The sequence below is a fragment of the Simochromis diagramma genome, unplaced genomic scaffold (assembly GCF_900408965.1).
Source record: "Simochromis diagramma unplaced genomic scaffold, fSimDia1.1 OVJJ01000663.1, whole genome shotgun sequence".
Classification (NCBI taxonomy): Eukaryota; Metazoa; Chordata; class Actinopteri; order Cichliformes; family Cichlidae; genus Simochromis; species Simochromis diagramma.
This window is the reverse complement of record NW_024387049.1, coordinates 1768804-1784310: the sequence shown is the minus strand read 5'-3', so window position 1 is coordinate 1784310 and position 15507 is coordinate 1768804. Positions and strand designations below refer to the sequence as shown.

The 15507-nt window shown below is 43.2% G+C and overlaps 1 protein-coding gene across 2 annotated transcripts; it reads left to right on the top strand.

Moving 5' to 3' along the window:
* The first annotated feature begins 5188 nt into the window (after positions 1-5188).
* On the top strand, positions 5189-14370 carry sall2 (spalt-like transcription factor 2). 2 transcript variants are annotated; one of them, XM_040044844.1, is made up of 4 exons: positions 5189-5567; positions 7096-7242; positions 8760-12625; positions 12951-14370. In XM_040044844.1, the coding sequence occupies exons 2-4, from the start codon at positions 7167-7169 to the stop codon at positions 13251-13253; spliced, it is 4245 nt and encodes a 1414-aa protein (XP_039900778.1). In that variant the 5' UTR covers positions 5189-5567; positions 7096-7166; the 3' UTR covers positions 13254-14370. The 2 variants fall into 2 exon arrangements, with proteins under 2 accessions (XP_039900778.1, XP_039900779.1); XM_040044845.1 differs by lacking the exon at positions 7096-7242 and having other exon boundaries at positions 5422-5567; positions 12951-14368.
* The last annotated feature ends 1137 nt before the right edge of the window (positions 14371-15507 follow it).

Genomic DNA, 15507 nt, shown 5'->3' with positions numbered 1-15507 from the left:
TAGCTTTACCTGACTTTGTTGGGCCAGTGAACTTATAACAGAGGTTTGTTTTTTTTGTTGAAACACGCATGCATACTACTGTATTTTCCCATCACAAAAACTATCAACGTGAACCATTCAGTCAGTGATACTGGGGACAAAACAAACAATATATGCAGCAAGCTCAGAAGGGCGAGGTTTTTACCTCTATATTTAATTTTTCTTTTTGTCTTAAGGAATACAAATATATGTGCGTTATTTGCTCTTAAACACAGGTCTTCAGCTTTACACAAAGTAATTTTGTTTTATTTCTGCCAACATTTCCATGCACAGACATGAGAAAGAAGACCTTGGGGTTTTTTCTTCTTTTCTTCCCCAAGCCTTTTTTACAATTAAAAACACGACCTTCAGAATATTCAGTATAGAAATGGATTGGGTTGGATTTCGGCACAAAGATGCGGTGCACAAGGTTGCACACAGAAAAGCAAATAATCAAAGAACTTTTGTCAAGGGAACATTTTTGCAATTTTTCTCCTGGCATCTCTGATGAAAAATCTAAAAATTTGGAGGAAGCATCCTGTATTGAGGTCTTACTGTAATTTTCATGCTTTAATAGACACCTCTAAGAAATGTGAACTTACGAGAGCTGATGACATCCATTTTTTTCATTATAATAAAGGTTCAAAATTTCAAAGACCTGCCACATCCATTCAAGAAACACCAATTAGCTCCTGAAATATTCAAATGTTATTGTTTTTTAATGACAATGTAACTTCATAGAATTAGGCATGAAGCTAAGAGTTAATAAATAACAAAAAAAAACCTCTTTTGTTATTTATTAACTGACTTAACAGTATGAGTAATTTTGAAAGTACAATATCCTGGACTCTTCAATCAGTAATGTTTCCTAAAGTCATAGGATTTTTTGGGTCTTAAAACCATCAGACGGGTGATAATGCTCGTGCCCATGTGGTGCTACCATAACTGCGACTATTCTCTGGACCCATGGTTTAAACAAATTCTGGCCTCAGTGATATCCAGCATGTAGTAGGTTCTGAGCAGCAGAGGCCTTAAACCTCCCCTAATAAGTCTGAGTTCTCTGCTGGTTGCCGGGATGGATAGTGTGTCTCTCAGGCTGCAAACACTTTTCCTTCACTGGTTTGTGGTTTGAAACTGGCTGTAGGTGTGAATGTGAGCCTGAATGGTTGTCTATCTATTGGGTTAGCCTTGTGATAGACTGGTGGCCCATTGGGGTGTACCCTGCTTTTCATCCACTCCCAGGTAGGATAATTTTTAGCGCCCTGGAAAAGTGGTTAGGATGGATGGATGGATGGATGGATGGATGGATGGATGGATGGATGGATCATAAAGGGCTCTTTATTCACTAGACTCTTAAGAGTAAAATGGTGCATCCAAAACTCACTTTTTTAACGTAAGTCTCAATGACAAGGCAAGAGGATCAGAATGACGTTGTTAGAGTAGTCAAGCATAATCCCTGAACCATAGTAGCACTCACTGTCTCTTTACCTTTATTTGAGTAAGGACATGTAGGTATTTACGAGGTCCAGTCAGACCACCATTGTCCCATTTTCCTTCTTTTTGGAGAGTGGTATGAATGTAAAGGTGTCAGGACGATGCTCAATTGGGCCCCTAACAACAATAAAAACAAATATCTTCCCCTTAACACTGAGTACTGCGCTCACTTTACAATCTAAGGTATAATGCAATCTAGATAACAGGAAGTGATGTGAGCAACACAAGGCAATGTGAAGCAAGTGAAATTTGATGTTTCTATTTTTCAACTTTGTATCATTCAAGACACTGGAACAGTGAATGCCTGCAGTTGTTGAACTAGAAAAATGAAATATTTGCAGCATGTGCAGCACTGTCATTGTTATAAAATGTAAGCCGTACAGGTGTGGACTTTTGCTACCAGAGGTTGCAACAAAGCAGAGAACTGTCATTAACGAGCTTCATTAGAACAGATAGAATAGAATAATCATTTAATTGTCCCACAGGGGGGAATTTGGTTGTACAGACAATTACAGACAAGAAGAAATTATATATCATAATATATCACACTGACTAATAATCTAATCCTCCTCGTGTGTGTTTTTAATACCAACATGATATCCAGCTGTAGACAAGTGGAGGAAAGAAAATGCAGCAGATATTCACTTTGCCCTTCCGTTGTGACCACTAACAGCTACCGTGTATGGTCTTTTGTTGAGTTTGATTTCCAGAATTTATTCCTGCTCCACAGCTAAATATGCATACAATAACACATAACATAATTCCCAATATGCATTTTGTATTTAAGTTTTTATTAAATGCTTTGTATGTTTTCATTGAAAACGATAAACCACGGATGCACAGGTGAGTAATTCAATGAAAGAAATGGACCCTCTTTATAAGTTTGTACAACAGATCCTCAGCTTGTGTTTTGTCACTTAAACCTAAATCATATCACAGCTGTACTTACTGGACTTTTATGGATATTTCTCTTACTATTTAGTTAATTTCTTGGTGTAATAGTAGGATTTTGACTCTGCAGGTAACTCATTTATGTTTTGGGGGGATTTTTTTTGGATTTTCTCAGGCGTCACACTCTACAATACGTGAGATGCACTGCCTGAAAGCTTCATGGCCTGCCATGCCTGCTTGTGTCTAATAAAAAAAAAGAAGACATAGCAGTTCTGATCTTTGCCATAAAACTGCTCCTGTCAGATGTCATTCAGGTCAGGACCACAACTGTCTTAATCATAAGCAGAATTTTTAATAGCGCACACTGATCTGACCTCCAGTTTGGTTTTCGCGCTACTGATTTCTGCAGAGAAGTATTTCACCATGGCCTGCCCAGTGTGGGACTGCACAAAAACTGCAATGGTATCCACCCTCATCTCGTTTTCCATTTGGATACTTTCACTGGTCTACGTGACTCTGGATCATGTCTTCTTGACCAAACCAGATTCTAGTTGTCACCGTCCTCTGTTATCTGCCTTGCAGGCTTATTTGTAGCCAGATAGAAAGTCTTTGACAGAAGTGAAGCCATAGGGGGTCATAGGTTTGGTGGTGGCAGCAGACACAATTTTGTTCTTTGCCTACCATTTCACAATCTTCTACTACTCTCACAAAGGGGACACGCCTCAGAATCAATAGGCTATGTGAATGATTCCTCTGGTGGTCTGACCTGCGCTCCACTCAATCTAGTGAGCAGTGCTTGGTTTCCTCCACACACAAGGCTGGTGTAACTAAGGTCCTTCTACCCCAGTTGCTCAGATTGGCCAGGCAGCCAGCTCTATGAAGAGTCTTGGTGGTTCCCAACTTCTTCCATTTACAGATGATAGAGGCCACAGTGCTCACTGGGACCTCCTGCTGCAGATCTACCCTTCCCCAAATCTTTGCCTCAATACAATCCTGTCTTGAAGCTCCACAGACAATTCTTTGGATGTCATGGTTCAGATTGAGCTCTGACGTGCACTGTCAACTGTAGGACCTTATATAGATGTGTCCAATCAACTGAGTTTACCACAGGTAGACTAAACTGACAGATGATCAGTGGAAACAGGATGTACCTGAACTCAATTTTGAGTGTTTGTTTGTTTCTGTTTTGTTTTGTTTTTGTTTTAAATACATTTGCAAGAATGTCAAGCCAGTTACTTTCACTTTCTTACTACGGAGTATTGTGTGTAGAGTTTTGAGTTGGATTTTCTTGCATTCCTTTAAAATATGCGTACTGACCACTTTGGTAGTTAATGTCTTCCTTCTCTCACCCCAACCGGTCGCAGCAGATGGCCGCCCCTCCCTGAGCCTGGTTCTGCGGAGGTTTCTTCCTGTTAAAAGGGAGTTTTTCCTTCCCACTGTCGCCAAAGTGCTTGCTCATAGGGGGTCATATGATTGTTGGGTTTTTCTCTGTATCTATGAAGCACCTTGAGGTGATTTTTGTTGTGATTTGGTGCTATATAAATAAAATTGAATTGAATTGTTATGATTAAAAAGATATTGTAAACTGTTCAGTATCTAATTACGTAGCACTGGTATTCTTTTTTAACATGTCTTTGAGAGACACCTAGTGGCTTTATTGCTGTAGCACACAAACCACCGCACCTGTCTGCTTATAGGGAGACATTCTTATGAGTTAAGATAAGACAATAATCAATATCATGACAGTAATACAAATAAAAAATGAGGCTGCTGGCACAACTACATCATTAGCTGACAAAATAAGTGTTGTAATGCACAAAGAAACTCACAGCAGAAGCTTTTTACACTGTTTAACATTAATATAAGTGGTGCATGAACAGACCGGGGAATCATTTTCTCATAGGGGTCACCAAAGAAAGATAAATTGCCTGTAAATACTCTGGAGGAGACTAGAATTTTTCTTTATATCATCACTTACTTCTACTGATTTTCACATTATTGTCTCCAAAATGAACGAAATATAATGATAGAGTGGCTCAAGTGGGCTGCTCACTTTTTCTTTTTTTTGATAATTCAATACAACATCAGTCTGTGGACTACATCTACAGAGATATCTAACCTTAAAAAAGAAAAAAAAAAAGAAATCATTATCCTCCTAAGACCCGAACTCTTCCACGGCATGCATTTTTAATTTCTCTTTGATATTTGGGCTGATTGGGACCCGATGATTGTAAAAACAAAGAATTACCAGATATATATATATTTTTTTAACCTGATTTTAGTTTCTAAGAAAAATGAGAGCCACATATGAGGATATTCGTTTGAAATTTCGATAGAACAGTAGCAGTATAATGTCCTCGTAAGTGAATATCAGGCCCCTGTAGAGCAAAATTGAGTATTTTGGTCTAAATAACCCAAAATGTGACGTCCACATATGTGGACGCCAGGTCCTAGGAGGTTAATAATATGACTCAGTAGTGGTTGTTATTTTTATCAATGGGAACCTCTGTCACCCGCGCAAATCTTAAATCCTACATGGATTCATGTCTGCATCAGAGGTGCGCGCGCTCCCAGGCCTGCACTCCTATGTGACATGCACACTGAGAGCCAATGTGGAGGTAACCGTGGTCACAGTTTCCCTAAGGACCGTCTGGCGGCGAGGGCCATTAATTATAAGAGACAGGGAGACAGACACCGAGCCAGCTTAGCAGACAGACAGACAGTACCGCAGCTAGCGCAGACAGGCCGGACAGGAGCAGGCCCCGACAAATACAAAGAGGGGAGGAAGAGCGACACGTAATCTACGGCCAAGGGGGGGAAAACATAATCCTCCCCTTGTAGCGAGCAGGCTACGGCTATCTGCACTGGTCCTGCTTTCGCTCCTAACCCTGGACTCTGGGTGAACACACTCAGGCATAATAACCCTTTTGTCATAAGAGAAAGAACGCGGTTTTCTACGGAGATAAATAATTGAAAAAAATGCGGCTGTGTGACTGCGCATCCCTGGCAGTGAATAGGAAAATGCTGCGCCAGTGTCCCGGCTGAGAGACGGAGCCGATCTTTCCCAACACAAGCTCCCCGGCTTCCCCACTCTCTCTCTCTCTCCCTCTCTCTCTCCTGTCATTACACAATATCGCTGCCAAAAATTCATCGTTTCGAACATGGTAAGTTTTCTTTGTGTTATATTTAACGGGCTTGTGTCGGCGACGCGCGGCCTGTGGGGGAAATGCACATCCGGGACTGCATTTTTTTCCGGAGAAGTCATAATATTTATGAATCATAACTTGTTATGATGTAGGAACGCGCGTGGCGTGCAACAGGTCGCCGTACAGTAGCGGGGACGCGCATCTCAGGGCCAGATTTTGAGCTTGGTTTCCAAACACTGGTGCTCACATACACACACGCGCGCGCGTTCAGCCTTTGTATACGCGATCAAACTGGCGAGATGGCACGAAAATCATACTAATATTAAGAAGAATAAGAAGGCCTTGTTGGGATGATGGAGACCAGGTTAAAAGGGATGATTTTATCCGCTTCGACTGTTTGTCTGCTATTAGAGTTATGGCTTCATTCTCTTTTACAAAACACCAGCGATTACACAATGACACGTAGGTTATTAGCCAAATGATTTCCTTTTTAATCCCTACAATATTCCGAAATCACTGCCTGGTTTGGACAGAAAGCCTTTTTCCCAATATGATCTTGCTGTTAAGAACGTCAGATTAGTGGATGGTTATTACCCGTATTAATTACTGATTTAGAATTTTGGCTCCATTATTATTCTGCCCAAGCCCCAGTAAGAGAGGGAAGAAGGTGGATGCTCTTTGGGTGGGGGACTGTCACGGGGCCCAAGTGGAAAATGTATTTTTCTCCTCACCATGGCTGTGTTTTTTTCCAACTCCACGTGCTAAGCAGCCGTGATGAGGTTTGAAAAGGGAGCATTGTGTCTCCAGTCAGTGGCCTTATGTGTTGGAGAGGCTCGGAGAGGGTGATGTTCACTCAGCTGCGCTCCCTCGACGTCATTGTTGCAAATTTCACCTGATTTCAGGCGCTCTGTTTCACCGAGCTCATGCAGGAGGCTGTTTGTGGAGGTGTCGGGAGGGGGGAACACAGCCCACGCACACTTTGAAGTGTCGGTGTTCGACAACACGCCCCGTGACAGGATGCGTTTGATTTATAGTCTCGGGAAACAAGGTTTTAGCGGATACGGATTTCTTCCTTCCTTGCGCAATATTAGCTTTTACGTTTTAACAATCGACTGCTCGGGGAGGAATCATAATGTGATGAACTTGTGCGTAAATGTGTACGGGTTTACCGAACAGAAGCAGTGGACTCTCGGCTCAAAAGATGGGGAGTTCACTCGCCATTTGAATGCAAAGTAGTGGATGAACAAGTGAGCTGTGTGTATGCGTGTGTGCGAGTGTGTGTGTGTCCAGAGAAGGAGGGCCAACGCGGTGTTTTCAGAATAGAAAGACTTGTTGAGAGAAACTGTCACACATGCCTCTTTGGTTCTTGTATTCCCCCCCTCTTCTCCACAATGCCACCAACGTGGAGCCACTTTATTAAGTCTAATCGAACCGGATCACCCGGTGTCAGATTTTTGGAAATCATACTGTAGTTTGTCTTTATTTATTTAATTCTTTTTTCTTTCATTTTTTTTGTCTAAGTAATTTAGTTACCTGCTTTTTTCAGTGCGCGGGGAGACAGAGTAAAAGTTGTGTGTTGGCCAATGCGCCCCTGCGTCGGTCCCATCCTGTTGAAGCATGTCCCGTCGGAAACAGAAACGACCCCAGCAGCTTATGAGCCTGACCCTGGGTGCCTGTCGGAAACTTGAGCATGGTGAGACATAGACTATATAAATCAATAGAACAATGATCAATAATAAGTAAGACGATATTCACATTGGATGCCGTAGTATAGGAGACTTAGCCTTTTCTTAGTATGCGCTTTGTGCCTTTTACACAAGTACATTAAAATGTAGTGCTTATTTAGGATGTACATTTACAGTTTAAATTAAAATGACTATTAGCTCCTTTGGGACTTCAAATATGTTTTTACTGTTTATATTTTAAGCTTTGTTGACTGAGATGTAATCATTTACTCTTAATCAGCCTTTTATTAATTCAATTTAAGTGTTTCAATTGAGTTCATTTGCGCTAAAAGTTTAACCAAAGTTAAATGTGCATGTTATAGCATTGTGCTAAGAAAATGGCTTGCTGGAATAATTTGAGTGCAGACGCTTTAATTCCTTCTGTGCAGGTTTAAGCCTTAAGCTGCTTCCTTGGCCCTATTAAACCCAAGTATCTTCACTCCTCTCACACTGCCAGTTTCAAAGACACAGACCACCCACATTTCAGAAAAACACAATAAATCAAAAGCAGTATCACTGAAAAACAATGCAAGGTGAATCTGAAGGCGTGTGCTATGAAAAGGGTTAGGGTTTGAAGCAAAGACGTGAGCACGAGAAGGTCAAGGAAAAAGAAACTTTGTGGGGCACTGTATAAGGTGTTCTAACTGCAACAGCCCATTGTCCCCATTCAGCTTTGTTGCTAGCCACTGAAGCATGAACATGCCCACAAAGACGTGTGTGTGAAGGCGCGCGCGTGTGTGTGTGTACACACAGTTGTGTGTATTTGTGTCCGCTTGTCCACTTCAGTTACAGGAATAGGGACCCCATTGTGTCACAAAATTGTAGCTGTTGAGCTAACAGCAGGAAGTTCTGTATGCATTTGGGTGCACGTGAGTATACAAAGTGCTACGGAGTTTGCTTGCAGAACATATTTGCTGAGTCGTCATGTCTGTCATGGCCTTTTTGTTTTGCTTGCACGACAAACTCTTCCTCTGGCTGGCCTATCAGGAATGGGACCCCCAACTGTTTAAAGTCGGTTTTACTAGCCAGTCAGATACCCTGCAAAGTGTTCAGTACTTGACTAAGAACTAACTCTTGACACCCCTACTGGGCCAGTGGGGGATGGGCTCTTCAGTAAGACAGACTGAATGGAGGAAGAAAGAAAGGAAGAAAGAAAGGCATAGATGAAAGATTGCCTTAGGATGCGTCTTATTTTATTTTAGGGAAGTGGAGGTCTTGTGTGTGTTTCCCTGGAAACAAGGTGGTCTCCTCTGCGGGTGAGTAGTATATTCTGAGTGCATGTGTGTGTTTGTGTGCAAGCATGTGTGTCTGTGTGCAGACAGCAGTAAAGAAGCAGCACAAAGAGAACAGGAAAAAACATTTAGTTTAGTTGGCTGGAAATTAACCCCTGAGGCCAAAATTCACCTCCTACAGACCATTTGTTTTTTCATACCCTTCACGTGAAGTAGCCACCTAAATTTCTTTTCCTTTTTTTCAATACCTGCAGATGACACCTCGGCACTGAAGTCACACTTCTTTTCATTTATCACGGATTCTACTTTGTGCTCTTTGTCTTCTCCTCAAAGCTCCCAGCTGCCCCTTACGCTCTGTTCATCTCTCAAGGGCTCTCAGATCGCCTCTCAACTTACTGAGGGTCAATCCCTACCTTGTTCACCGATAAAGCCCCACCAGCAGCCTCTCAAAGACCTACAGCCCTCCCTTTCATCAGACTTCCCTTACTCCCCTCTCACATCCCACATACAATTCTCACCTGGCTTCAAGTTGTTTGCCAGCAATTCCGCAGCTTTCGTAAGTGCTGTTACCTACCCTCCCAGAAGCTCACAAATGGCCTCTCCCAAGCTGGGACTATCAGCCACCACCACAACCTCTTCTTCCTCCTCCTCCTCCTCTGCTTCTCTATGTCCTCCACCACACCCTGGAAGCCCCAGTCGTGTACCCGAAGGCCCTCCGAGTCCTGTTACACCTACCCCAAGCCCTGGAGTGTCATCTGCTTCGGGTGCACCTTCTAGGACCCAGCTGAGCATAGCTTTGATCCTGGAGGAGCTTCGGGTGTTGCAGCAAAGACAAATTCACCAGATGCAGATAACAGAGGAGATCTGTAGACAGGTCCTGCGCCTTGGTGGAGCCTCCTATAGCATAGACACACCTGCCCAACATCTTCTCCCTTCTGTACCTCAGCTCTGCCTGGAAGGCAGTAAAAGGGCATCTAGTCCAATAACCCAGCCAACTGCATCTCAGCCTTCCACCTCTATGGCTCCTCTTCTAGCATGTTTCTCCTCCCTGCTTCCCTCCCAAGCAGTCAACAAGCCCACACAGCAATGCACCTCCTTGTCTCAAATCCTGCAGCCTAACAAGGTGCAGATGGAGGAAACAGGTGGGGCAGCTGGTGCTCATGGTCTCACAAGGGTGAGCTCTCGCTCATCAGCTCCCTTGAATTCTTCCTCTGTTGCCACCACAGTGGCTTCCTCCACCTATCCGCTAGCACTGTCATTAGCTCTACCCAGTCGGTATCTTCATGAGAAGTCTCCAAATACTACTTCAGTGAGCGGGCACAGTGGTCTCTCCTTCCTTAACACACCCCTCCCCACATCAGTACCTATAGTCCCAAACTCACAACATGCTCTGCAATCTGCTTCTAACGGAGGAGAATCTTCTTCTGCATCCAGTTCCAACAACACTGTCGGCCGTCTCCAGCATGCCTGTCGCTTTTGTGGAAAAATGTTCAGCAGTGATTCAGCCCTGCAGATACATCTCCGCTCACACACGGGGGAACGACCCTACCAGTGCCCAGTCTGCCTCAGCCGCTTCACTACACGAGGTAACCTCAAAGTTCATTTCCTACGGCACAGAGAACAAAACCCCGAGCTTTCGCTGTCACTTCTGCCACCGTCTTTGTTTGGGATTGCATTAGGGACTACTGCGGGATCGGATATGGGACAAAACATGAGCAGCGGTAGCAGTACTAGTGCCATGAATACGATACAGAAGAAGCGAAAAAATAGGGCTGAGGATGAAACATCTGGAGACAGTTTGGAAATCAGTGGTTCTAGTACTGGGCTACCACTAGGGGCTTCTGGAGGGTCGACCCCATCTTCCCTACCCCTGCCCCCGAGTGTTGATCTAGCGTTGATTTCCCACTCTCTCCTGCAATTTAACAGAGCTGCAGTGGTAGCTGCTGCAGCATCTATCACAACTGGCTCATCCAACTCATCCTCCTCATCGTCTTCCTCCACCTCATCTCTCGCAACCTCCCTTCTCTCAAACCCTTCCTTGTCCTCATCTTCTGCCATCACAGGATTATTCAAGGGTGCCAAGCAGCATCACTTTGATGAAAACACTCCTCCCCATGCCCCAGTGCTTTCCCCTGCTGCCTATTCCCAGCTAACCCACCTACCTAAGCTTCTTTTCCCAACTGTCTCCACACCTTCTTCTACCCCAGCTGCACACTCATCCCTCTACAACCATCCAGCTTTGGGCTTGCTCCGCACCCCTCTACCTTCTGCTCCAGGCTCCCACCAACATGCTTCTTCAAGCCATTCCCAGCTTTCCTTTCCCTTCTCTTCTTTTCCTAAAGTCACAGGTCCACCCACAACTACCAATGCATCTTCCCTGCCTTCCTCCATAGCCCCCACTCCTACATCGGAAACCTCTAAGCTGCAAAGGCTGGTCGAGAAGCTAGAGAAGGCCCCTCGACCTTCCTCTTCTCCATGGAGTTCTTCCAATACTTCCAATTCTGTGATGGAAATGTTATCTGGCAGTACCACTACCTCTTTAGCAACTTCAGCAAACAGTAGTTTCACAAATGCCAGCAATTCTACCACATATGTCATGGCATCTCCACTGTCTTCTAGCCTTGTTACTACTTCGGTTTCAAACTTCACTCGCGAAATGGTAGCTGCCCTAGGCATGGGTGCCAATGGAGCAAGTGCCATGGCAGGAGGCATGTTACCATCACTGATTACAGATCCAGCTGGTAACCTTACATCCAATCAGTGTGGGGTGTGTCTACGAGTGCTGAGCTGCCCCAGAGCATTGCGGCTGCACCAGGCCACACACCTCGGAGAACGGCCTTTTCCATGTAAGATATGTGGACGATCCTTCTCTACCAAAGGCAGTCTGCGATCCCATATTGCCACCCATCATGCCCGGCCCCCCAATGCACGTGTACAGAACTCTTGCCCACTGTGCCAACGTAAGTTCACTAATGCTCTCGTGCTTCAGCACCACATCCGTATGCACCTTGGTGGACAATTGCCTCCAGATGGCACAGAGGATTCTGCACATGAGATGCCAGCTGAATCTAAAGCCATATCCTTGGTACAATCTCAGTCCCAGTGCACTGACCCAAATGCTACTTCAAGTAATACACCTCCCCTCGTAGGCCATTCAAAGAGCATAGCTCCAACTCAACAAGTTAATACTGCAACAGTTGCCTCTGTCCCTGCATCTGACAGTATGAAATCAGCTGAGTTCACTCAAAATCCAGGCAAGTCTGCACCCTCCAGCCCAGACCACATTCCCCCCTCTGACCTAAGCCCTGACCCCTTTATGAATCCCACCACACAGACTTCACCACCAGGCAGTGCAGACCCCCCTGTGCTTACTGTCAGTGTCCCTTTGCCTGCATCCCAGCAGACAGATCAAGCTTCACCAACTGGCGAAGACAACCAAGTTCCACAAGCCACTGTTGGTTTCAATCTTCCAAAATCTACCCCTTCACCATTTACTTCCAGTGTTACCAAAACCACAGAATCACCTACTGCTACTGAGATGGACTGTGGAGAGGATGAAGTATCTACCTCTTCCGATGCCTTCCTTGGCTCTAAATCAAACGTAGAGGACTTGCAAAGCACACCTGCTCTCGATGATCCCTTTTCCTACACCTGTCCCAGCACCACCTCTAACCCCAATCTTTGTGACGGTAATACAACAACAACCTTGGAATCAGACCCAGTCTCTCCAAGGCCCCAATCACCAGAGCCCATAAATAAAGATAAAGAGCTCTCATCTCCACCCACAACACCAAAGCAAGACCAAGCAACTGTGCCAGAAGGAGAACCCAAGCTGACGTCAGCTTTGGAGGATACAGACAACACTGGAGCTGAAGTAAGAGGCGAACCCCAGAAAACAGCCACTTTTGTAAGAGAGACACGTCAAAGCTTTCATTTTAGTTCATATGGGAGGGAAGAACGGGCAGATGGCATAAGTGGATTCGGCTCAAGTTCAATACTGGATGCTTCTGGCCCCATCAACCTTGCTCCAACCCTCCCGTCTCCGATGTCTCGTCCTGAGAAGAAGACCTACTGCTGTGCTGAGTGTGGAAAAGAGTACGCCAGTCGTAGTGGGCTGAAGGTAAGGAACAAGTTCCATCATTTATATCAATAAGATGTGTAGTTATGTTTGCACAATTACTGTGTTGAACAGAGCATTCTGTCCTAGACAAAAAAAAGTTTTTCATTCCCACTGTCACTAAGTGCTTTACCGTACAATATAAAGCACACTGAGGTGACTGGTGTTGTGATTTGGCACTAAATAAATTGAATTAAACTGAATTGAATTAAGCTGGACTCTAAAATTACCTCTGCTGTGCAATTTTAGCCTACCCAAATTCTATTAAGATTTGTCTTTACAAGATGATGATTATAAATAAAAATCTTTCAAATCTATTCATTTTTAGGGGCACATGAAACATCACGGTGTGGTATCTAAAACATCACGTCCGTCAGCCCGGAGTCGCCGTTCCTCCACTGACCAACTTCCTTCTTCTACATCTATGACTTCCTCAAACATTCCAGCCACTAGGAGCTCAGCAGGCTTCTGGAACCAGTATCAAGCATTCCTCAATACCAGCGCTGAGCCAACTGATGACCCAACCACTGCAGGCCGAGGAGAAAATGAATCATCAAAATCTCCTGTTTTGTCACAGATGGATCCAAGAGCCCACGAGGAAGCTGGGGAAGAGTCCAGCGAAGGGTCATAACTCGCATAGCCGTAACTGGCTGGTAAATGTTACGGTGTTTTTGATTGTTGTTTACGTCTTGGTGTAACTGTACGGGCATATCATTAGTACTGCTTCCTTAACACATTTCAGGTTGCCTGTCAATGATAGTCAGAATAATATGTTTGTATATTTAAAGTTGTGAGTCAATCAGCTTGGTCCTGTTGTATTAAAAAAGAGACAGCTGTAGTGCAAATAAAAAAAAGTGTGTATTCAAAGTAACAAAATTAGCCCAGTTATAGCTGGATTTGTTAAAAAGTGAAACTACCATTGTCTGTCTGACGTTCTTAACAGAGTAAAATTTGAAATGTTTGGTTATTAAAAAAGAGAATGGGTCATAATTCATATTACGTTTAAACATCCCAACAGGCTCAGATAGATAAATCTGATATTACTGGCTTTGAGTCATAGGAAATGAAGCTACAATAACCAGTTTAAACCATTTTTGGTAGTGTTGTAAACATGTAGACACTTTTGTTCTGTTGTGGCATGTACCAAATCTCATCCATCTGACACCAAAGGAGACTCGAGCCAACCAAAAGAAAATATTTTGGAAAATACTACAGCAAACCCATGTGTGTTTCATATGAAGAGAATTCTTTTGCTGATAGGGATGAGTAAACAAATTATTGGATCTAAAACTACATCTTGCTTTGTAAAAGTCAACAAGGTGAACAATATGAATGTGTTACTGGGGGGAGGGGGGGTGTATATGGAGTCTTTTGTCCCCGTCCTGTGGCTCTTAAAACTACTTGCTCCTGCTGTGATTTCCTTTTCACTACCTTGTCCCGTCAAACCAGAAGCACACCTGCAGTTTTTGTGAGCCCAGTGAGGGCGCGATCCTTTGTGTGACCCTTGCCCTTCAGCTTTGTGAGTATTATGATTGTCGTTTGGTCCAAAAGTACTATCTGTAAAACCCTTTCAGTTGCTAAAGTTACTAAAACTTTAAGTTTGTGTATAGAATCTATAAGAAATCTATGTCTGTTTGTTGTACGCTGTTATTTCAGTATCTCCACATTAAAAACTAATTTGGGAAAAAATATATATTGTTCAGTCTTGTTCTTCCCCCAAAGGGAGGGAGTATGTAGTCGGTTCAGTTTGTCTGTTTGTTAGCACTCTAGCATCCACAGTCTTCAACATGTTATTTTCAGATTTTGTATGATGCTAGAGATCAATAAAATCTCCAGCTGATTTAATTTAGGGGAAAACTGAGTCAAAGTCAACTTCACATTAAATGTTGAAAATCAGTAAAAACTCTATAAAACACAACTTTTTTATGGATCATCTTCAAACTTCACAACAATATACTAGGCCATGGGGGACATGAGAACCTAGGTTGGCTAAGCATTTGACCTTCACCTTCATTTCTGGCACCCAAGGTCAAAGTTAACCTTGAAAATAAATTTCAAGAATCCACATTGAGTAATATACGATATGAAAGGGCATGGATAGAGCCGTACAACACACTTTATATTTTTTCAATTCCTACAACGTCACAGTGACGCCATAATGTTTCATGCACTACATCATAAAATTTCAGGTCTTTACAGCTTTTAGAAGCCAAAGATTTCAGCCAGTTGTGCATCAGTCATGAGGAAAAAGATAACAAAATACACCATTTTAGTATGTAATGCTTCATGGTCATAGGTCAAAGGTCAGGATCACTAGGAAAACACTTCAGTTTCCATAGGATCATTTCCAAACTTTAAAGCAATATATTAACTACAAGCACTTTCTTTGTTTGAGCTCTTTAAAACTTTATATTTACAGCACAATGTTACACGTTTTACAATGACACAAAATGATTTATATGCGATTTATATTAACAATACTGACATCAGCACAAATGATCTGTGAAACAATACAGATGGCATTATTGGGGATTTCCATATTACCAGTGCTGACATCAGCCTAAAACATCAACGTTTTAGTAAAGCCCTTAATCCGTCTGAGTGCTCCTGTTTAATTATTGTATCTTATATGAACGCCAAGAAAAAACAGAGGAATTTAACACATGCACACTAAACAAGACTGCAGTTATGAAAGGAAACAAATGCAACACTCACAGAGGACAAAGAAAAAGAAATGAGAAAAGCATGCAAGACAAAAGGCACACATTTGGATGTGTACAAGTAGTGCACTGGAGGGCGCAATTCCCCCCCCTTTTTAGCACAGTTTGCTGCTTCGTGTAGCTAAATTATTATATGATGTTTACAGTGCATTTGAGCACTTTTTG

What these genes read in the sequence shown, in the direction of transcription:
- sall2 (XM_040044844.1), top strand. Translation starts at nt 7,167, where the DNA reads ATGTCCCGTCGGAAACAGAAACGACCCCAGCAGCTTATGAGCCTGACC. An exon ending in CTGTCGGAAACTTGAGCATG is followed by an intron (nt 7,243 to 8,759) that starts GTGAGACATAGA and finishes CAATACCTGCAG; the next exon opens with ATGACACCTCGGCACTGAAG. An exon ending in CCAGTCGTAGTGGGCTGAAG is followed by an intron (nt 12,626 to 12,950) that starts GTAAGGAACAAG and finishes ATTCATTTTTAG; the next exon opens with GGGCACATGAAACATCACGG.